Here is a 21,975-nt window from a genome sequence, read left to right on the forward strand (position 1 = left end):
GGAGAGAAGAGAAAGTCAGGGACGGCAGGGGGCTGGCTGGGGCCACATCCCCCAGGGCTGCAGGCAGCTGCAGGGCAGCCCAAGCCATTGCTGCCTGCTGCATGGTGCAGCTGCAGGAGGTGTGGGTGCTCTGACAGCTCTCAAGGAACGGGGTGCAGGGATGCTGGGCAGGCTTGGGCCGGTGGGGAGAAGGGCCAGGGCGGTCACAGGGCCGGCTACTGCGGGCACAGCTCCCAGCGGAGCAGGAGAGCCTCCCCCTGGCCCTGCGGGAACCGCTGCTGGCGGGAAGGCGAGCTTACCCTGCTGGATGCTCTCGTCATACACCTTCATGTGCATCACCAACGTGGTGCTGTTGCGCAGCACAGTCACCTCCGTGCCATCCTTCTTGTTGCAGGTACCCATCCTTTCCGAGGCCTGGTCAGCCCACCACAGCTTGTCGCCTGTGCGGAGAGGAGGCAGGAGCATGCAGCAGCTTTCCCACACTCTTCCTCCCCCAGCCGCACGTCTCTTCCCCTCGGCAGGGCAGAGCTGCGGCTCCACACAGATTCACATGCGATGACCTGGAAACAAAGGGGTCTCATCCCCTCCCAGAGCTGCTAGAGGTGGCAAAGGGCGATCTGAGCCTGGGAAAGGAATACGGCTCTGCAAACGGCCCCCCGTCCTCCCCTAGTCGCGAGCACCCCTGTCATCCCGCCACCTCTCACCCATGATGGCCAGGGCTGTCGCCTTGCTCAGCTGGCTCTTCACTGTCTCGATCACCTCCAAGCTGCTGCCGTCCAGGTTACACCTGTTAATGGTGCCATTGCCGGAGCTGATCCAGTACAGCTTGCTCTCTGGGTAGTCAATGGCCAGCCCTGGAAAGCAAGGGAGCGTCAGCAGCTCGGTCTAGCACCCGGGAGGCAGGAAGGGACTGGCAGAGAGGGTGGGGAGCGGGGGAGACCATGCGTGCTTCCCCCCCAATCGCCACCAGTCCTGCAGGGAGTGGAGGCTGCCATTGCGGGCTGGAGGCAATTTGGGCCCGCCAGGGAGCTGGGAGGCGGGAGCACCCCAGGGAGCAGTGTGGGGACCTACCAACAGGCCCTTTCTGGTTGGTGAAGAGGAGGGTGCGGTTGCTGCCATCCATGTTGGCCACGCTGATGTTGTCCCCATCTGTCCAGTAGAGCTTCCTGCACCCATGAGAGCACAGTGAGCACGGTGGGTCTAACAGGAACCACCCACACCTCCCCTACTTGCTCCGTCCCTCCGAGCTCTGCCAGCACCCCACCATCCCAGCCTGCACCCTCACCTCCTCTTCAGGCTCCAGCAAACCCTTCACTGGCCCTTCTCTCCCTCGTGCCGTACAACCAGCACAGGCTGGCTGCTCCCTTCTCTCAAGTGCCAGGCCCCGCAGCCCCAGGGAAGCGAGCGCAGTGTTTGCAAGCACACGCGCACCCCGTCCAGCAAGACCCCTGTGCACAGAGCTGCAGCCTGCGCTCTTCTTGTTGCACACACAGACTGGCACATGCTCATGGCTGAACATTTATCTGCAGCCTGTTCAGCTTTGCATACACTCTCCTACACACACACACGTGCATGTACGGAAGCGCAGCCTGCTCTTCCACGCGCACTGGCAGATGCACACCTCCTAGGCTGCGGCCCATCTCCTTTTCTCACAGCACTCCTACACACACTGACACATACAAAGTGCAACCTGTTCTCCCCAGCACTGTGCACGTGCGCCGACTCTGTCATGCACACACACACGTGTGCCTGCACACACACCTTCGCTTCCTTTGATGCTCCTGGCCCTCTGCATCTGTGCCTGCTGGCACCCTGTGCCCCCACCGCCCCCGGCATGTTGGGGCTGGAGATGTGAGCGCAGAGCTGCAGCGCTCCCGAGCCAGCCCGTGGCAGGGGCACCTACCCTTTGAGGGGGTGAACCACCAAGCAGTGGGGCTTGTCCAGCCCCTGAATCACTGCGTTCTTGAAGGAGCCATCCAGCCGCGCAACATTGATCTGCTTCTTGTTGGCATCATAGCTGGTCCAGAAGAGGTTTCTGGAAACCCAGTCCACGGAGAGGCCATGAGCGTTGGGCAGGTCTGAAAGGCAAGGGCGAAGGGAGACTCGTTAGTTGTGGGGACAGGCTCTGAGACGGCGCTCAAACTGGAGAGAAAGGGCCGATTAAGTGGACCAGAAGCCAGAGGCCTGGAAGCCCGGCAGCTTACTCCGCTCTGGGAGCGGGCCGGAGCGGCCACGACAGCTAAAGCCACCTCTGCCATGTCATGGGGGCCAGAGGGGAGGGCCAAGGGTGCAGAGAGGAGCGCTCCTCCTCACCCACCTGCAGAGACCACAGTCTCCACACCAGTGCCGTTGATGAAGGCTCTCTTGATGGTCTGAGTGCGCACGTCAGACCAGTAAATGCGCTGCTCCAGGGCATCGTAGTCCACCACAGTGACGTTGTCGATATCGGGCACCGTGAAGGAGATGATGTAGTTGTAGTAGGGATTATCAATGTCCACACCACGGATCTCCATCTGCCGCGCGTACAGCAGGAACTTCTTAAACTCTGGGGAGAAGGGGTGAGATGGGGCAGTAGTGGGACTTCACCCTGGCGAGCCCAGCAGGATCCACAGCAGGGCACCTTCTCTTCCTCCCTCCTCTCCTGGAGCAGCCAGGCCCAGTCAGGAGCCCAGCAGAGCCCCAGGTACATCCCTACCATAGCAGGTTGTGTTGTCCTTGTCCAGTTTCATGAGGTGCGGGCAGGCACAGGACAGGGTGCGGTTGTAGTTGATGAGGCAGAGGTGGGAGCACGGCCCTTTGCCCCCATTGGCTTCACAGGGATTTGGAGCTGCGAAGGGAGAACAATCAGCAACATCTCCGTTCACGGGGCCGCCTGTCCACAAGCTCTAGGGAGACCTGCAGATGCCCCTGCCGAGGAACAGCTCGTCCTATTGCCTTCCCTAGACCTGAGAAGGAGCCGGACCACCCTCACCCATCGGCCTCCTCAAATCAGGGCATTTTCTCTGCACCAGCAGCCAGGGCCATGGAGGGGTCTCCTGGCTCAGCAGGCAGGCGAGCAGGGGCAGTCTGCAGGCTCCCACAGCCCGTAGGAGCGTTTTTCCTCATAAAGCCCGTGAGTGGAAACAACTCCCTCCCAACATGTAGAGTGGATGTAGGCGCGCACCAAGCGCGAACACCGTGTCCCCACCATGCTTCTCCCACCCCACATCACAGCCTCCTCCAGGCCTCACCCAGTGGCTGCCGGGAGGGGTGATACACCTGCAGGTCGAAGGGCTGAGTGTTCGTCCTCTGCACCACCGTGACGTTATGCCCGGTCCATTTGTTGGCCTTGGCCAGCGTGTTGGTGCGCCAGTCGGTCCAGTAGACCTCACCCCCATAGAGGGTGACGGCGAAGGGATGCGACAGGTACTCATGGCCCCGCAGCACCTCGATGTGCCCTGTTCCGTCATACAGAGCCGAGTAGATAGCGTCTGACCTGCACCCCAACAGAGACGGGGAGAGGGAGACAAGGGGTGAGAGCAGGCTGACGACTGGGCACAGGCAAGGGCCAAGCATTTCACACAACAGCAACAGCCCACAGGGTCCAAGCCACCGCTGCCCCTGCTCTGCATAGTGCTGCAGATGAGGATGGCCGCTGGTTCACACCGGGGAGCTAGAGCTCCTGCAGAGGAGAAAACCCAGACCAAAGGCTGGAAGACGCTACAGGCACCATCAGACCCCCCAGAGCAAGGGCTTTGCACGGAGCCTGGAAGTCAAAGGGCTGAGCAACACAGAAGCAATCAGGAAGACACCAGAGCTGGGAGGGATGGGTGATGGGCAGAGGTCCACGGTGGGTGGGGAAGGGGAGGCGGTGCCAGGGCAGAAGGTGGCATCCTGCTGTTACCTGGCATCGATCCAGAGGATGCGCTTCTCCAGGTAGTCGACGGTGAGCCCATTGGGCCAGCCCCCAGAGCCCGTCTCCTTGTGGATGGTGCGCCGGCCCGCGCCACTCATGGAGGCAGCCTCGATGCGGGGCAGGCTGGCATCCCAGTCTGTCCAGAAGAGGATCCTGCAAGGGACACCGAGGAGGGGTGCTCAGCAAGCGGCACGCGGGAAAACCAAGTTTCTCCTCCCACAACAGCAGAGCAGGGCCTGCTCCCAGGCAGGAGCACGTGGCTTGGTCCCCTCTCACATCAAGCATCGTGCCCTGGTGACAGACACTCCCCTCCTGCCTTACCCGTAGCGGGGGTCCAGGGCGATGGCGCGGGGATGCTCGATGTCCCCAGCCAGCAGCGTGGTTCTCATGGTGCCATCCAGCTTGGCCACCTCAATCTGGTCCAGGTTGCTCTCCACCCAGTAGATATTGCCAGCGATCCAGTCCACAGCCAGGCCCTCGGGGGTGGCCAGCCCATACTGTATCACCACCTCAAAGCTGGTCAGAGCTGGGAGGAACAGTGTCAGGAGAGTCAGGGCTGGGAGTCTCATCCCTAACACACCGCAGGCACCCACCACACCCTAGTCCTGAATAGGTCCACCTGGCTTGACGGGGGAACCCACATCCCATGTGAGATTAACGTCTTCCCGAAATATGGCCTGAACCCCGAGGGGCTCAGCTCACGGATGGGGGGGGAAATCCCAGCCCATGTCTGGGGCTGGGTGCTGGGTGCTCACCCCTCCCGCAGCACCACCAGCGTCGGAAGGCACCGCTGGGGCAGGGGGTCTGGGCTTTGTGCTCCCAGCTGCCGGGCTGTAATTACCATTAGGGAAGCATTGGGAATGCTAATTAACTCCTACATAATGAGCAGCCTTGGAAAGTAGACAGGGATCATTACAGGGGCTGTGGGCTCCAGCCACTGCACCATTGCTGGGGTGCCTCTCCCAGAAAGGCACCTCCGCTTCTCCTTCTACCCGCCTGGCCTTTGCGAGCTTGCTCCGGGCCCCCAAGGCTGCTCACCTCCGTTCTCAAGCAGCTTTCCCCGGTAGATTTTGTCTTCCACCACGTCAGTCCAGTACAGCGAGCTCTGGTTGAGGTGAAAGTCCAAGGCAATGGTGTTGCGCAGTCCGGGTACCAGGACACTGTAGTCACCCCTGTGCAGGTCAATGCGGCGGATCTCGTGGCGGTTGGAGAAGATAATGAAGGGCTTGAAGGGGTCTGGGGAAAGGAAGGCAGCGTCAGAAGTGGGGCATGGACAAGGCAGGAACTGCATGGGACCAACTGTCTTCATGTCTGCGGGTGAAAGGTGGCCTGGGCTCCTGGCCCCCGGCCCCAGCTGCAGGACCATCTGCATCCCCATACCGCAGACCCTCCTGCCCGCCCCACCACCGGCATCGCTTCTCTTCTCTCCCCGCTCGGAGGGCCAGCCTGTGTGGCCAGACCCCGAGGAGAACCAGCCTGGGGTACCATCACAATCCTCCTTAGCCTCGCACACGGCCGAGGCTCTCGCCCCGCTGGTGCCTGCACCCCCCCGCTGCGTCCTCTGGCTCCGGATAAAACATCCCCTGGCTGTGCCACTTGCTCTGGGCACTGGGAACAGAGCTGCCTTTCTTGTGCCATCAAGCCTGCCAACCGCAATGAGGACAGCCCGAGGACAGGGACATGGCTGTGCCCTTGGTGGGGGACAGTTTGGGCTCCCCCCCGCAGCGGCAGCAGACCCTTGGCAGGACGGTGCTGCCGCTGCACACAAAGCAGGTTCCCACAGGCTGGCAGAGTCCCCCAAGCCCCTTCTGCCCTCAGACCCGGGGCCGCTTCTCTGCTCTGCAGGAAGGAGGCCAGCAAGGGCGGATGCAAATTCCCTGCTTAAAATTCCTGAGGGGAAACAGGCCAGGTCTGAGCTCTGGGCTGGCCCTGGGAGGGAGAAGGTGGCCACGGAGCCGTGTCTCCAGCAGAGGGCAGCTCCTGCCGGGGTAGGGACAGCGAGGGGTCCACCCTCTTCTGGCAGATCCTCCAGCCCAGACCAGGCCAGGCCATGGTCCCCGCCAGCATGGTCTGCAGCTCCGCTGCAAAACCCTGCAACCCACAGGGCCCCCAGCTCTCACCCCACCACACGCACCCAGGCTGCGGCAGCTCTCGCCGTCGGGCTCCAGCATCCAGCCCTCATAGCAGGAGCACTTCACGTTGTACTTGTCCTGCTCGCACTTCTGGCTGCACTTGAGGTGCTTGGCACAGTAGCTCTGGATCTGGCAGGTCTTGTTATCTGAGCCCAGCTCCATGCCCAGCGGGCAGGAGCACACGATGCCCTCGCCGGGAGCCACGGTGCAGTTGTGGCTGCAGCCACCGTTGTTCAGGGAGCACTGGTCTGCAGAGAGGGGAGACGTATGGCTGTCAGGGATTTCTCCTCCTCCCTCCGCCCGGTCAGGGAAGGTGCTGGGGGTCCCGGCGCCCGGCTCGGCACTCACCGCAGAGCTCGCCCTCGTCGGAGCCATCCCCACAGTCGTCGGAGCCGTCGCAGAGCTTCTCGGGGGGCAGGCAGATCGAGGTGTTGTTGGCGCAGGTGTGGGAGGGCGGTTTGCACACCAGCGACTCACAGTTCTCCTCGTCCGAGTTGTCCTCACAGTCGCTGTCCCCGTCACACACCCAGGCCTTGCTGATGCAGCGGGCTGGCAGGGGGCAAACGAAGAAGGTGCAAATCAGACACTGAAGAGATGCTATTCCAATCACCCAGAAGTCCTCTCTGCCCCCAGAGCTGCTGCTAGCTCAGGGGACTTCGTTTTGCCTCCGAATAAAAAACACAGAGTTTTCAAATCTAAAAGGGGAAAAATGTCTCCTAAATTCACGCTCCAGGGGCTTTTCCAACCGCACAGATCTTGGGCCCCCACGTCACCCCAGGCCCTGTGGGCCAGGCAGGGCCCTGCACACATCCCTCTCCCTGTCCCTGGCCTCGTGAAGCCCAGCCGCGAGTTCCCAGCCCGGCCCCGCGGAGCAGGCGGGGCAGATACGCCCTTCCCCTCCCTCCTGCCGTCACCTGAGTCCTTGCAGCCGAACTTGACGTTGGGGTCGCAGACGTGGGTGACGCCCTCGCAGTTCTTCTCGTCGCTGGAGTCCATGCAGTCGGTGTCGCCGTCGCAGCGCCAGCGCATGGGGATGCAGAGCCCGTCCAGCCGGCACTGGAACTCGTCCGTGTGGCAGCCTCCGGGCGGGCGCGTGGCTGCCAGCGGGCACATGCTGCGTTAGCGTCCAGCGCCTGCGCGCCAGCTGCGCCTTGCTGGGGCGCAGGAGGAGCTCCAGGCTCCGAGTTTGGCAGGGAAACGGCTGGAGGCACCGGGACGTGCAGGGGCGGGGTGTTGGGGCATCCACAGGGCAGACGAGGCTGCAGGACCCCCTCCGCGGAGCAGGGGCAGCTCTGCCTGGGGCACAGCTTCTTGCTTTCCAGCAGGTCTCCCTGCTGCACCCACCTACCCCTTGGCCCACTTGCTCCCTGCCTGCCCGGCTGCAGAGCCGGTGCCTGGGACAGGACAGGTCTGTTTGGGGTCTCCCAAAGCGGCACAAGGCAGGTCACACACAAACTCTTTTCCGTGCCATGAAGTCGCTCCACCCCGACCCCTTCCCGCATGCTGTGCCGCGGGCAGGAGCTGGGCTACAAACCGCCCTCTTTGTTCCCATGTCCCCGCGGATGGGCACACGATGCCGAATGCACCGAGCCCAGCAAGCTGGGAGGGACGGAGGCAGCCCAGCTCTCCGCCACGGCTCACCCTGGTTGGTGCAGTTGGCGTGGGTCTCGTCGCTGTAGTCGCCGCAGTCGTTGTCCCCGTCGCACGTCCAGTGCACGGGGATGCAGCGCCCGCTGTTGCACTTGAACTGGTTGCTGGAGCAGGAGTGGCTGCAGCCGGCCTCGTCACTGTTGTCCCCGCAGTCGTTGTCTGAGGAGGGAAAGGCAGCGGGAGGAGAGTCAGAGGGTGCTGGGCTGGCGGCGGCAGGGCCATGCTGCGGCACGGCGCCAGGGGCAGCGCCAGAGCGTGGAGACAGCGTCCCCCTCCCTCTGCTAGGGCAGCAGGCTGGGGGAAGCGGGGAGACATCAGGCATCCAGCAGGACCGCGCCGATGGACAGGACGCGGAGTAGCGGGCAGCCCCGCTAGCGCTGGCCCCGGGGGGGTCCCAGCTGAACGGAGAGCTCGGCCCCCCGCAGCCCCCCGGCCCCCCGCCTCCCGCCAGACATGCTTGCCCGGCGCGGCCGGGCCGCCAGCAGCGCACACAGAAATGAAACACAGAAACTGCATAGATCACTCATGTACCGGGGCCGGGAGGGTGCCCCGGGGGGCCACCCTGCCGGGGGGGAGCGGGGCCGGGGCAGGGGCCGCGCACTCTGGCGCAGGCGGATGGGGCCGGGACAGCCAATTGCGGGTGTCAGCTCGCCAGGAGGAGAGTGCGGAGAGCGGGTCTGCTGCTAGCAGGCAGGCGGGATGCAGGGCCGCGGCGATGCTGAGCCCGGCTCCGGAGCTGCCGGGCTGGGGCTCCCCCCGCCGCGCTGCGCCACTCCTCAGCAGCGCTGGGAAAGCCGGCGGAGCGGGCGGCTCTGCGCTGCCGCGGGCGTCCCTCCTGACCTGGGTACCGGGCCTGCGCGCCCGGCGCCCGCCTGCCTTCGTCCTGCCTCCTGCAGCCCTCGGGGCCCGCGGCACCAAAGGCTGCGCTGTAGCTTCAGGCAAGCCCGGTTCCTGCATTTTCGGCCCTGGCATCTCTGGGCTCCTGCTAACGGGGGCCAAGCTTTTTAGCCCGCTGCGCTGGAGCGAGCGGGGAGGCATCGCTCCTTTTTCTCCCTGCTGCTCAACGTCCCTCCCGCTGCTGGAGTGCAATTTGTCGGAGCGGAGCTGCCAGCGTGTGCACAAGGGGGCACGCAGCGCTCCACAGGGCGGCAGATTTAGGGGGTGCCCGGGGCCAGGGCGGGGGGTCTGGTGCATGTTGATCTATGCACTAACCGGTAGGCTTTGGACAGTTCTTTTCGTCAGAGCCATCCCCACAATCTTTTTCTGAAACACAGAACCAACCAAGACAGGAGAGTGGGCACAATGACAAACAAAACAAAACAACACAGCACACGCACAGAGAGCGACACGAGAACAGGCTGACACGGGGACGTGGACGCCAACATGGAAACGGACACACGGACGCCGTGCAGCGGCAGGGCCGAGCGGACGCCGCAGCGCCAGGCAGGGAGAGATCAGAAGCAGCGGGGGAGCAGCGGGAGCCCTTTGGCAGCCGGGGCTGGGGCGGCTCTTGCTCTGCGGTCGTGCAGGGTCTGGCCATGGCAGAGCCCTGCTTAAAGCGCTGGGGCTCACAGTTTTGGCCACCTTGCAAAGGTCCGCTGCAGTGATCCCTGCCAGGCTGTTCCTGCAACCCCTGCTCCCCCAGGGCAGCCAAGGGACACGTGGGTCCCGGCGTTGCAGGATGCATTTAGAGCTTCAGCTAATGCCTCCTCCCTTCGCTGCCCGGGCTCTGGTGCGTAGTGGCGGACTGAAGGCAGGTAGCCCTTGCGGAAACGGGCCAGCCAAAGAGCCTCTCTCCCCGGCTGCCCCCGGCCTCTGATCTCGCCTTCTCCGGCTGCGTCGTCACGCCCCAGCTCAGCAGAACGGGCGGCCGGTCCTTACCGTTGTCACACCGCCAGTTGATGTTTATGCAGCGCCCGTTGTTGCAGGTGAACTGCGTCAAGGGGAAGCAGGTCGGGTAGGCTGCGGAGGAGGCAGAGGCAGGATCAGCGCGGGGAGACCCCCTTCTTCCCACCTAACCCAGCCAGCACCTCCCGCCGCGGCCGGTGCTCCCGGCGCTCTCCCCTGGCCCCAGCTCACCGCACGAGGCAGACTCATCAGAGCGGTCCCCACAGTCATCGTCCAGGTCACATGTCCAGGAGATGGGGATGCAGCGCCCGCTGGCGCAGGAGAACTGGTTGGGGGAGCAGGTCCGGGCTGGACCGGGGGAGACAGAAAGAGCTTTAATAACTGGTCATGCCTCGGTTTGCCAAGGGAAAGGTGGAACAAACCCCACGGCAGAGGTGCAGAAGCCAAACTCGCTGCAGCACAGGCAGCTAGCACCTGGCATGCAGAGACACCCGCATGACGCCCCCAAAACCCCAGCCGCAAATTGGCAGCAGAGGCAGGGAACAGCCAAGGCTGCAGCTCAGCTCAGTGGAGTGAGCCCCCCCCCCGCTCCCCGAGGGCCTGGAAGGCTCCTCACCAGAGCACGTGGAGTTGGACTCGTCCTCGTTGTTCCCACAGTCATTGTCCCCATCGCAGAGCCAGCGATTGGGGATGCACCGGTTGTTCTTGCACTTGAAGCGGTCCGAAGGGCAGGTGTGCTGGTCTGCGAGGGAGACATTTGCTCAGGACCTTCCTTTCTCCAACCCCCACCCCCCATTCCTCCTGGCGGAGAGAAAAACCGAGGCAAAGAAGGGCAGAGAGTCACACATCAGAGCGGGGACCCAGGTTCCTAATCACCATTTTCCTTCCTCCTCCCCCACTGCAATCAGGTGAACCTGCTCCCCTCCCAGAGCTGGGCAGGAGAGGCAGGAGCCCCGGCTGCCGGAGCCCCCCCCAGCCACCGGCCCCACATCTGGAGGAAGCTGCACTTCTCAGCTGTGCCGGATCCCGACACCCCAGGAGCACGCAGACTGCTATCCCCCCCGTGCAGGGGGCTGCTACGCACGGCAGAGCTCGGGGGCCTCATCGCTGTTGTCCAGGCAGTCGTTGTCCCCATCGCACTTCCAGCGTTCCTGGATGCAGCGGTTGTTCTTACAGGCGAACTCCCCAGGCTGGCACTGCGGAGGGGGGATGTAGGACGGGTTGGCTGGCAAAGGAAAAGCAAGAGGTGGGGATGGTTTTAACCAAGCGGCTGGTGCAGGGATGGAGGGCAGCACGAGGACAGTCCTGCATCCCCAGGTGGGCAGGTGCCTCCACGAGTGCCCAGCAGACCTGAGATACTTGTAGCTCGCATGGAGATACCCAATGCCCACGTGCACTGGCTCCCAGCAACAAAACGACGACACCCAGTGCGGAGCAGGTGATGTGACTTGTCCGCAGTCTCCCAGCAGAGTAGGGTGGACCCGCCTCCCCCAAGCCCGGAGCCAGCCCATCCTCACCCCCACCACTGCCAGCAGCCTACCCTGGCAGGTGACGGAGTCCGGTCCCAGGATCTGGTCCTCAGCACAGGCACACTGCCGGCCCCGAGGGGTGGCCAGGCACAAGCTGCTGCAGCCCCCGTTGTTCACGCGGCACTTGTTGGAACCCACTGCAGAGGCAAGGCAGAAGTGAGCGGCTCCCTGGCCAGGAGAGTAGGAGACATCACTGTTCATGTAGCTCTGCTGACCCCCATGGGGTCTGCTGGGTGTCCTCGGCCCCCCACAATTCCCTCCGTGGGCTCAACAGGAACCCAGCTGGAGATCCCAGTTCAGCAGGTCATGCAAGGCACTGGGGACTCCTCACAGGGTGGGAGACCAGCTGAACCAGCCACTGACGCCGGAGAGAGGGGGAGAAAGGGAAAAGGGTGGGAGAGCATGGGATGACTTGATAGCAGGGTTTATGGAGAGAGAAAAACACCGTGCATGGGGATGAGTTGGGGGGGTAGGAGATGGACAGACAGCCGCAGTGCAAGACCGCGGAGGCCCCCCGACCTTGCTGCTGCTGGGCATCATACATCCGGATCTCGAAGATGGGCGGGCGCTCATTCCGCAGCAGGCTCACCACCTTGGAGGCCTGGTCCAGGCGGTAGATGCTGCCGCTGCGGTACTCGGTCCAGAAGAGGAAGCTGCTGTAGTGACACAGCCCAAAGGCATGATTCAGCTCCGGTCCCTCGTACACAATCTGCGGGGTGCAGAGAGGCTTGTCGTTACTCAGGGTGGGTGCCGGGGAGCACCACGCAGGGGCATGGAGGAGGGAACAGGCTGCAGGGGAGCGTGGCTGAACGCAAGCCAGCCGCCCGCCCCGCAGACCTGCGGGACCACAGCCAGCCGAGGCGAGGCACAAGACACCCTGCCAGCGGGCGGGCTGGCTGCCCACGTCCCCCCTGGGGTGCTGGCGAGCAGGAGCAGGTGGGGCCTCCACTAGCCTTCCGCTCGGTGCCGTTCAGGTAGACCATTTCGATGCGGTCATAGAAAGCATCCACCCAGTAGAGGATCTTGGCTGGGATGTCCAGGCTCAGCCCGTTGGGCCACAGGACAGTCTTGGAGGTGATGAAGACGTTGCGGTTGGATCCATCCATCCAGGCTCTCTCAATCTTGCCTCTCTTGCTGTCCTTGGGGTCCTCCTCCCAGTCCGTCCAGTACATCCACCTGCGAGAGATGCTAAGCTGTTAGAGGGGCAGGAGATCTGGGCCCTGAGCCCACTCCACCACTGATCTGAAGAGTGACTGGGCTCTGCCTCCCTTTCCCTCGCAACCAGATGTTTACTGTGAACTCACAGAAGAGCCTGGGAGTCCCACCATGCTCTGCACACAGCTGAGCGGGCCCCTAGCCCCACGCAACGGCCAGATATCCCTCCCAGCTGTGCCAGTGCTGCTGCTACAAGGCATTTTGAGAGTAAACTCCCCCATCATCCAGCATCTAACAAGAGGCAAAGCAAAAACCTCCCACAAGCCCCAGAAATCCCTCTCCTGAGCCAGGGATGCCCTTCCAGCCGAGGAAAGGGGAGCTGCAGCTGCGTGGACCTGGGTACGGGACCTCAGCACCCTGTAGTCGTGGCACCCTTCGCCCCAGCTCAAGTGCAGGCAGCTGTGGCTAGGGAGAGGGGCTGGAAGCACATCTTTGGATGTCGGACAGCTGAGGACTCCCTTCCCTCTGCTTCCCAGCAGCAGGTAAAGTGAGAAAGGACAGGACTCGCTGCGTTTGCGTCCCCCGTCAGGCCTGGCTGAGCCACTTCCGGGCATGGGACATCCTGTCCCAGCACCCAGGAGACCCAGGCTGGGCAAGAGCCAGCACGAGAATGGGCGGGAGACACATATGAAAAGGGGGGTGGATGGAGCAGCTGGAGGAACTCATCTCTCTCCCTTTCACCCAAAGGAGCCTGCTGGCCAAGACGGCGGCTGAGGCTCCTCGCGAGCCCTGCCCTGCCTCGTGCCACCCACCACACACACACCCATTCAGGGGATCCACCACGATTGCTCTGGGGTGGGTCATCTTCCCCTCTATCAGTGTCTTCCGCGTCTGGGCGGCCTTCTCCAGCCGAGCCACACTGATGGTCTTCTTCGGGCCATCATCAGTCCAGTACAGGTTGTTCCCCATCCAGTCCACAGCAATCCCTTCCACATTGTGGATGCCTTTGGGGAAAAGCAAGAGTGTGCATTAATCAACAGAGCCGGTGTGGCAGAGGGAAGAGAGAAGTGGAAATGACAGCCCCATATGACTCGCAGTGCACGTAGCACGACCTGATCTCAACCAGCCCTGACAGGGAACAACAACACGTCCCCAAGCCCACGTGTGCGCAGCTCCCCCAGAGGTGCTGGAGCCCCTGGTCTGAAGCAAGCAGAACTTGGGAGCATCCTTGGCTGCTTTGCCCAGAGGCAATGCAAACGCCCTCGGTAGATGGTCTTGAGAGATCAGCCACCCTGCAGAGCCCAAGTGACCTGGATTGAGGAGCCTCCACCCTTTTCTCTTGTTCTCATCCAAACAGGTGAGAGTGGGCCAGTTTGTGGACATGTCTGGGGCTGCTACAAGCTACAGCCCAGGAGTCCTTAACCCACTGCTGCTGGGGAACGCGTGCTGTGCTCGTCTCTTAATGGCAGTCTGCAGACAGATCCAACTAACAGCTTCCAACCTTAGCTTTAATGATCAAATATGCAAGGGAGAGAACAGACCGCTGCTGTTACACAATGAAACACACTGATAGCAACTGCTCCTGGCTCCCAGGGCCTGACCAGGCTGACGAGGAACCAGCCCGGGCCCTCAGCCACATACCATCTTTCAGGATGGTCTCTCGCTCCGTGCCATCGATCTTCTGGCGCCCAATGAGGTAGCTGGTGGTGTCGGCAAAGTAGATAAAGCCGGTCTCAGCGTGGAAGTCCAGCGCTCGGGGGTTCATGAGGTTCTCAATGGGGATCATGTGCTCATCAGGCACCTTGGCACCCATGTCCATCCCGCGGATGATGCCGGGACGGCCCTTCCCATACACCAGGAACAACTCATGCTCTGGCTCTGCAGAGAGAAGAGGAGAGCCATCACCACCAGCTGGGTCAGGGCAGCGCAGGGTCCATCATGGACCTACGCCTGCATGGAGGGTGGGCAGCGCCTTGCGCTCACCACCCCACGTGCTTTTCACTGTGACAGAAGGGACAGGAGGAAGGAGCAACCTGTCCCCCATGTGCCCCGCATCTGCACAGACTGCAGATTCCAGCAGGCAGCCACTGCTTCAGGCAGGAGGGAAAGGGCTGTTTGCAACCAGCAGGGAAGGAATTAAAAAGCCCTGCCTGCCCTGGACCCGGAGCGCTCCCAATCCTTTGGCACTTGTGGAACGCCCCAGAAGCAGGGCGCTCCCCAGCCCACCCTGCTCACACTCCCTCCCTCCCCCCGAGCTGCAACAGCCACTGACCCCTCCTGCTCCCCCTGTGGCGCTCAGGTGAGGATGGGACTCACTTTTGCAGGACTTCCCGTCACTGCCCAGGCTGAATCCAGACCTGCAGCGGCAGGTACGGGTCTTGTGGCTGTTCCCAAGGAGGCAGATGTCGGAGCAGCCTCCCGGTTTGCCGAATTGATCTGGTTCGCAGGCATGGCTCCGCACTAGGACAACACAGATAGAGGTGGATTCAGGGGTGCATTTGACTGTTTCTGGAGGCAAGCAAAGCTGCACAAAGAAGGCCTTCCCAGCTGGTGTTACAAGCCCGTCAGAAGGCACAAGCTGGCAGGGGCACCAGCCTCAAACTGCGGAGATGCAGGAGAAATTTGCACGGCTGCCACTGGCTTGAGCCGCGATTCCCTGGGCTGAAGTGCCCCCCTCCAGGAGCCAGCAGCAAGGCGCTGCACAGGACAGACTAAGGCAGAGATAGGAAAGAACCTGCCCTAGACCCAAGACCATTCAGCGGCAGAGCCAGGAGCAGAAACCAGGGCTTCTACGTTGCAGCACGCTGCCGTAAGGGCCAGGCTGTGCTGTCTTTGTCCTGCTACGTCGCCCCTTGCAAAGCTGGTGCCCTCCAGCTGGCTGCAGCCCTGCCCTGCAGCACTCCAAACGCAGCTCCCAGCGAGGACTCCCTGCTGGGCCGGCGCTGGGAGGCGGCGAGCGCCGGGCCCAGCCAGCCTCCTTAATCACACTCTTTCCCCACTTGAAAATCTCCTGATTAGTTTTATATTCTGGAAAATGCCAAACAGACTGCAGACACTAAGAGGATTTAAATCATGCAAATTGATTAACTGCAAGGAAGGTGCTGGGGGGTGGAGCAGACAAAGGGGGTGGGGATGGGGCACAGCGCACCGAAGCCTTTAACTCTTTTGAAATCCCACTGGCATCCAGGGGCGAAAAGCCTCGGTCAAAGGATGGATGAGCCAGCAGTGGGGACAGAAAGAGCAGGCACCTTAAAAGGGAGCCATTAATATTTCAAGCTGCTGCATCTGCTCAGTTTTCCCTTTCCTCTCCTTAGTGAGACGTAATCAATCAATCACACGGTGCAGGCCACATGGCCCTGGGGGACAGCTGTCATTTTTATCTCGCAAAAAGAGACAGAGAGATAGCAGGGGGTAAGAGAAGGGGGGTGCACTGCTGGGTGTGTGGCAACCCATTAAAACATCAGCCCTGGTGCAGCTGCCTGCAGAAGAGGAATCACATGCAAACCCCCTCGTCGAGGAGGGATGACAGCGAGATGTCAGCTTGGGGAATCGTTACAGAGCACAGCAAGCTTGGCAGCGGACTCCTCTTTTCCCTGGGGAGCTCTGGGCAGCCAGATCTTGAGCTCCCCCGTCCCTGGTGCTTTTCAGCACGCCTGTCTGGTGTTTGGTACCATTTGCTCCTCTCCCTCCCCTGCAAGGCCATACACCAGGGCAGCCGGAGGGCTGTGAAAGGATTCACCGGCAGCAGCCCAGCCAAAATTCACTGCGTCTCCGGGTCAGAGTCGGGTGCAGAGCCCCTGGGACGGGCTGCACCTCGTGGCAAAGGGAGAGAGCCACCTGCAACAAGCTCAGAGCCCCTCGGCTCTCGGGCAGAACGGCAGCTCCTCGGCAAGAGGGACAGGGTCCCGTGCATCACAACAGGTTGCGCTATTTTTGCACGGTAGTTCTTGCTGATTCTTTGCTCCCAGCCCTTTGGCCAGGCAAAGCCCTGAGGCAAAGGACACCCACTCCTGAGGGGGGTGGCGGGGGGGCTCTGCCTGCAGAAACAGCACAGTGTAAGACATGCAACTCTCAAGCAGGCAAATGCCAGGAGCAACACCTCGGGGCTCCCACCTGTGGGCTGTCGCCGCTGGTGGTAGATATGCAACGCTCCTCCCTTGTCCACCCTTGTCACCACTTGGTACTCCGTGCTGTTGAAACGGTTGACCCGGATGACACTGGTTTTCTGCTGGGCGTTGGCATTGTCAGAGTTGGTGGCATAGAGGTAGTTCTCAAAGACGGTGAGCCCGTAGAGGTGTTCAATCTGGAAGGCACCATGCAGACATCCGTGAGGAATTTAGGAGGAGACACGAGAACCCCAGCTCCAGTATGAAGCTGCTGCTTCCTGCCCTGTGGCTCTCCTCCCTCCCTTCCCTTAAGGCGAGGGATTGGCTTGGCAGACAGGTATTGCAGGACCCATCAGAGCTCAGCAGCTGGCACCTTTTCTTTGCTGGATCAGCTAAGCAAAGCATGTGAACAAGTGCCCTCAGCAGGCCAAGCTCAGACTGGTCTCCAGGACACTGCCATCAAGATCTTCCCTGGCCCGACCTCCCCTCTGGGCCCCACTCACCAGGATGCCCTGGATGATGGTATGTCTGTTCTTGCCTTCGTAGTCCACCACCTCAATATAGTCCAGGTATGCATCAGCCCAGTACACGAGCCGGTTCACCAAGTCCAAGGTGATGCCATGGGGGAAAACAATCTTGCTGTCCACCAGCTTGGTGCGGTTCTGCCCGTCCATGTCGCAGCGCTCCACCTTGGGGATCTGCCCGTAGTCCGTGAAGAACACTTTGCTGCGTGAGAATGGCAGACAGAGCCTGGATGTCATGTTGGAACCAGACTGAGGGGCACAGGGAGAATGCGTGACTGGGATCACACGCACGTACAAACTGTGCACACAGGCTTGCATGTGCACACACACTTGCACTCTCATTGGATCGTGCATAGACTCACATTCATCCACACATGGAAGCACGCCTGCATAAGCACATAGGCCATCTGCACCTGCACCTTTGCATTCACACACACACAGAGGTGCCGGAGTGCTCCAGCATGCACGTACATGTACAAGAACATTTACGAGCCGCTGCCTGGCTCAGAGGAAGCAGGAACAGTCATTGCGCGGCTGCAAGCAAAGTGCTGACTTGACAAGATCACTTCTTGTTGCGCTTATCAGCTGCTGCTGGCTGGACTTCGAATCGAGGTCGCAGGGACAGCGGGTTCCCCAGCCTGAGGCAGGTGGGCAGCTGCGTCCCCTAGCTGGGGCCAGCTCCGCGGAGCTGCTCACAGCCTTGTCCCCAAGGCTGCTCCAGCTGCGGCGCGGCCCAGCTGCGCCCAGGGCTGCCTGCCCCTGCCTGCACTCTCGGCGCAGGGCTGCCCAGCACGGCATCGGGGTGAGCTCGGAGAAGCTGCACACACCCCGGCAGCGATGCTGAACAAGGCAAGGGGTGTGCAAACAAAAGCTCAGACCAAGATTTGCTAGTGTCACCAGGAAGAGGTCTAAGGCCCTCCACCAACTGACATGTTCAAACCTAACCGGACCCGTCTAGGTGGATGTCGTGCAGGCCCGCGACCGCTCTGGCCGCGGCACCTCCTAGGCAAGGAGCAGCGCAGAGCCTGGCCTTGGCGCGCCTCGGCAAGCTCCTCGGAGCAGCACCAGAGCGACACCTGAGAAGCACGCTCAGATGACGACCAGCGGCCACGCTGTCGTGCTGTGTCTCAGCGGCAGAGCATAAGCAGCCGACAACGCGTTAACTCAGTCACCTGTGGCGATTAACACAACTGCCTTTTCTGCGCGAGGCCAGAGAGTCTATGTCCAGACTGCTACATGGTATTACTTATTTATAACAAAGTCTTTAGATTTTCTACTCAATGACATCAGCTCTCCCCATCTGCGCACAGACGGACAACACTGTTGGGTTACACACAACCATGTGAACGCGCTGACAGACTCCCCGCCAGGCAGCTGGATTCCTCGCACACACGTGCACCCCGCGACTGGACCGCTCTCGCGCGAAGCACCTGGTGCAATTTCACACACCATTTTGTTTTCTGCCCCAAGCAACCTCATTCACTCCCACTCCTGTTTTTCAGCAGCTGCCACACACACCCGGAGCCACACTGATGATTCAGCATCACAGCTTCCCCATGCAAGAGATTTTGCAAAAGGCAGCTGCAGGAGTGCTGTTATCTGACCGCAGCACCCAGTATAAATAGACACAAGGGGAGCTGTTCAGTCCATGCAAAGATCCGACACGTCTGGGCTCCTGAAAGCCATTACAAAGCTCTAATCACTCAGCCTCAAGCTGGAAGTAGCAACTTGTCGTTAGTCTGGTCAGCAGGCCCTTCCGCATCGGGGCATTGCTACAGACTGGAAAACCTGCTGCCTTGGGCGGGCAGGATGGGAAGCTGCTTCTCCGCCAGCAGCAGAGGTAAGGGCAACACATCTGCTGCCAGCCAGGGCAGTTAGTCAGAAGACCCAGGTTCGGGTTCTGATGTTCCCCGCTTGATTGCACGGGAGCTGGTCCCTCCTGCTTGCTCCACCAGCCAGCAGTGATGGTGCAGGCTCAGGCAGCAACGCGAGCCCTCCCACTGCCACCAGCAGCACCCTTACCCCATGGCTGGGTCCAGCGCTATCCCTTTGGGGTTATACAGCTCCAGGTCCAGCAGAGTGACGCAGGTGACGCCGTTCTTGTTGCAGACGAAGATCCTGTCATCGATGTCGTCGACGAAGTAGAAGTTGCCCGTGAGCCAGTCAATAGCCATCTGCTCCACATCTAGGCCACGGGAGAAGGGGGAGGAAGAGAGGTTAGTCAGGGAGGGAGCCAGGAAGCCCTGCACCGGGAGCTACGGCAGGCAGGCAGACACACGGCCACGCGAGATGAACGTGCTGAGTCTCTGACCACTTCCTAACACACCAGGGCATCGCAAACGCAAACGTGGCCAAGAAGTGGGGCCATGGAGAAATTGCAATCTGCAGTGCATGAGTGGCTGGGTCAGAGCACAGAGAAGTAGCCTAGCCCCGTTCACCCTGCGCGCTTGCGGCAAAGCCAGAGCAGATCCCTGGGGCTCACTGCTGCCAGCACGGCACCGCGCAGGCTGCCCCCCTGCCTTGCAGGGAAAGGGTCTGCTTCACCTGCAAGCCTTGGGTCAACACAATCTGTCCTGTCCTTTCCCTCCACCCTGGCTCTCTCCGAGTCCTGGGGCAGGTGCGAGGCAGCATCTGGCACGCAGCATTTAAGTATTTAATTAAACCAGTGAAAGCCTGGTAAGTCGGATAAGCACAACGTGCCCAAATTCCTTGCTTGTAAACAGGCCGGGGCTCCCCCTCCCCACCCGCAGCCCGACCTCGGGCCAAGGCAGAGCCACGGTCTTTGAACGCTCGCTGGGGGAGAAGCCAAGCGTTTGGGAGGCCAGCGTGCGTTTCGTGCCCACCGCGAGGACGGCCGAGGCACGGAGCCCGCCGCCACGCGGAGAGGGGCTCTGCCGAGGAGACCCGGAGAAACGGCGGGGCCGGGGCTCGCGGCGGCGAGATCAGAGCAGGGGAGCAGCAGCCCCGCATACTGAGGACCTCAGGACCCAGACGGCCGCGGGGCCAGGCGCCGCTGAATTATTAACCAGCGCGGGAGCTCGGGAGCATGCGGGGAGGGGAAGGATGAATCAAGCCAGGGCTTTTCGCAACATCCCAAACTCCTCCTGCTCGCAGGACTCAGCCCGATTTTATCATGACCTTCTGCACTTTAGCACCACGAAGCGCGGCCTAGCTTTTGACGAACACCTAACGCACGAAAACCCGGCGATCTTGCGGTGCCCTGTCAGAGCAGAAGTCCGAGCCCCCGAGCTACCCGGGCCGTCTCGCTCACCCACACCCCTCAGTTAAGCATTTCGGGTCAAGCCCGTTGCTTGCTGGCCATCACGCGTCCCAGGGGCCTCGGGCTGCAAGTTGATGACTAAGGGCTCTACCCCCCCGGAAAGGCGAGGCCGACGCTGTCTCGCAGCTATCGCCCAACATGATTTATCCCTTGTAAAAAACAAGTGGAAAGGGCTGGAGCCAAGGAATTAGCCTCAAACCAGCTAAGCTGAAGGCCTGCAGGGAGCACGTCGCCTGACACGCGAGAGGAGCGCCGCTGGGGTCGGGGCAGGAGTCAGGACGGCTGGTTTGCAGCGCCGGCTCTGCAAGGGTATCCACGCGCTGGCAAGCAACAGAAATCTTCAGGCCGCAAAAGTTGTCCCAGAGGCAGCAGGGTGACAGGACACCTATCCGCTCACCCCAGCTGCGAGACCTGCAGGGCTTGCGCCCCGCGCGCCCGGAGCCATCGCAAAGGCCTCTTCCTAAAGGCATCAACGCGCGCCTCCATTTGGCTGGAAAAGCGACGTAAGGACGGTCTCTGCAATGGTTCCCCGGCTTTCGAAACCCACCGGGCCCCAAACACGGCGGGAGAGGGGCAGAACACCGCGCCGGCCGCAGGGACCGCGAGGGGCCTTGAGAGGGGCCTGGGCGTCTCACCCGGGGGGGGGAGGACGCTGCCCACCCGGCGGCCGGGGCCGCCGCCAGCAGACAGCCGGCCCGGGGGGCCGCCCGGGGCAGCGGCCCGTTTGGCGTCGCCAAGCGCCGCGGCTTCCCCGTCCCCAGGGCCCCGCGGGGAAACCCGGGGAGCCGACGCTGGCCCTGGCCCCGGGCCGCGAAACCCCAGTTAGGCGAGTCGCGCTCCCGGCCCGCGCCGCCCCACCGCGTCTCTCTCCCACGTCCGTCCCGCTCGCGGCTACGGCAGCCGATCCCGTCGGCCGCCGGCCCCCAGCCCCGATTCACGAGCGTCCGGCGAGAGGAGAGGAGAGGGCGGGCGGGCGACGTGCGCGCGGAGCCCTGCTGGGGCGAAAAACGCTCCACCGCAGGGATTCGAGAGAATTCCCCCCAAAAAATCAGGTCTTGGCGGGAACCTGCGCAGCTCTGAGTCAGAGTCACAGGACCAGCGCAGCCGTCCAGGAAGGGACGGGGCAGCGGGCGGGGAGGGCGGCCCAGGCGCCCCGCGGACAGCACCAAGACAGCCCCGGCTGTGGGACGCCCGCCCCGGCGGCGGCGAGGGCCCTCGAAGGCCGCCCTCCTCTTCCTCCCTGCCTCCAACCGCCTCTTGCTTGCAGGGTGGCTTCAGCGGCGGCGCAGCGCTGCTCTTCCTCCCCACCTTCCTCCTCCTCGTCGGCCGCGCTCTTAGCGGCGCTCCCTTGGCTTTCTTCTGGCCCCAAGCCCCCGCTGCCGGAGCTGCGGGCCGCCTGACGGCCTCCAGCCGCAGGGAGGGAGCTTCGAGCTCCTCCAGCCGCAGGGAGGGAGCTCACAAACATCCTACTGACGGGAAAATCAGCAGGGAAACAGCCAAGACCAAATTGCAGGTTTCAGAGCGTTCGCTCGGGAGGGTCTGCAGCTTCCCTCACGCCGGGGCCGGGGGCTCGGGAACGTCCCTCCGGGCACCAGGCGCCCTCCGCAGCGGGAGACAACCCGGCCGCCCAGGGCCAGGGGCACCGGAGCCGAGCAAAGGCGCCCGGTGGGACGGCGGAGCCCTGGCCCCCGGGCGCAGCCCCGGCCCCCGGGCGCAGCCGGGACCCCCCGCTGGGCCCAGGTGGGAGCGGGCGGCCGCGCAGGCGCTGGAGGTGATGCAAGCACTTGCTCTTCTCCCAGGCTGTATTTTTGCAGCTGGAAAGCATTACGCTCCTCAAAGGCTTTTGTCTTCCAAAT

General features: G+C 62.3%; 1 protein-coding gene across 2 annotated transcripts in view; it reads right to left on the minus strand.

The window, feature by feature from the left end:
• LRP1 (LDL receptor related protein 1) overlaps positions 1-21,975 on the minus strand; it is a 94,287-nt gene that overhangs the window by 28,820 nt on the left and 43,492 nt on the right. For both annotated transcript variants that reach the window (XM_068921501.1, XM_068921502.1), the window contains exons 7-34: positions 18,862-19,024; positions 16,819-17,041; positions 16,323-16,512; positions 14,526-14,669; positions 13,851-14,087; positions 13,033-13,213; positions 12,008-12,230; positions 11,574-11,763; positions 11,066-11,191; positions 10,610-10,750; positions 10,142-10,267; positions 9,757-9,873; positions 9,559-9,639; positions 8,890-8,940; positions 7,669-7,836; positions 6,942-7,124; positions 6,376-6,576; positions 6,030-6,275; positions 4,934-5,131; positions 4,217-4,421; positions 3,884-4,048; positions 3,231-3,475; positions 2,696-2,827; positions 2,318-2,545; positions 1,904-2,078; positions 1,072-1,166; positions 705-854; positions 300-440 (exon numbers count right to left, since the gene is read on the minus strand). In XM_068921501.1, coding sequence (XP_068777602.1) covers positions 300-440; positions 705-854; positions 1,072-1,166; positions 1,904-2,078; positions 2,318-2,545; positions 2,696-2,827; positions 3,231-3,475; positions 3,884-4,048; positions 4,217-4,421; positions 4,934-5,131; positions 6,030-6,275; positions 6,376-6,576; positions 6,942-7,124; positions 7,669-7,836; positions 8,890-8,940; positions 9,559-9,639; positions 9,757-9,873; positions 10,142-10,267; positions 10,610-10,750; positions 11,066-11,191; positions 11,574-11,763; positions 12,008-12,230; positions 13,033-13,213; positions 13,851-14,087; positions 14,526-14,669; positions 16,323-16,512; positions 16,819-17,041; positions 18,862-19,024 — 4,725 coding nt within the window. The remainder of the gene's footprint in view (positions 1-299; positions 441-704; positions 855-1,071; positions 1,167-1,903; positions 2,079-2,317; positions 2,546-2,695; positions 2,828-3,230; positions 3,476-3,883; positions 4,049-4,216; positions 4,422-4,933; positions 5,132-6,029; positions 6,276-6,375; positions 6,577-6,941; positions 7,125-7,668; positions 7,837-8,889; positions 8,941-9,558; positions 9,640-9,756; positions 9,874-10,141; positions 10,268-10,609; positions 10,751-11,065; positions 11,192-11,573; positions 11,764-12,007; positions 12,231-13,032; positions 13,214-13,850; positions 14,088-14,525; positions 14,670-16,322; positions 16,513-16,818; positions 17,042-18,861; positions 19,025-21,975) is intronic.

This window comes from Struthio camelus, chromosome 28 (assembly GCF_040807025.1).
Source record: "Struthio camelus isolate bStrCam1 chromosome 28, bStrCam1.hap1, whole genome shotgun sequence".
NCBI lineage: Eukaryota > Metazoa > Chordata > Aves > Struthioniformes > Struthionidae > Struthio > Struthio camelus.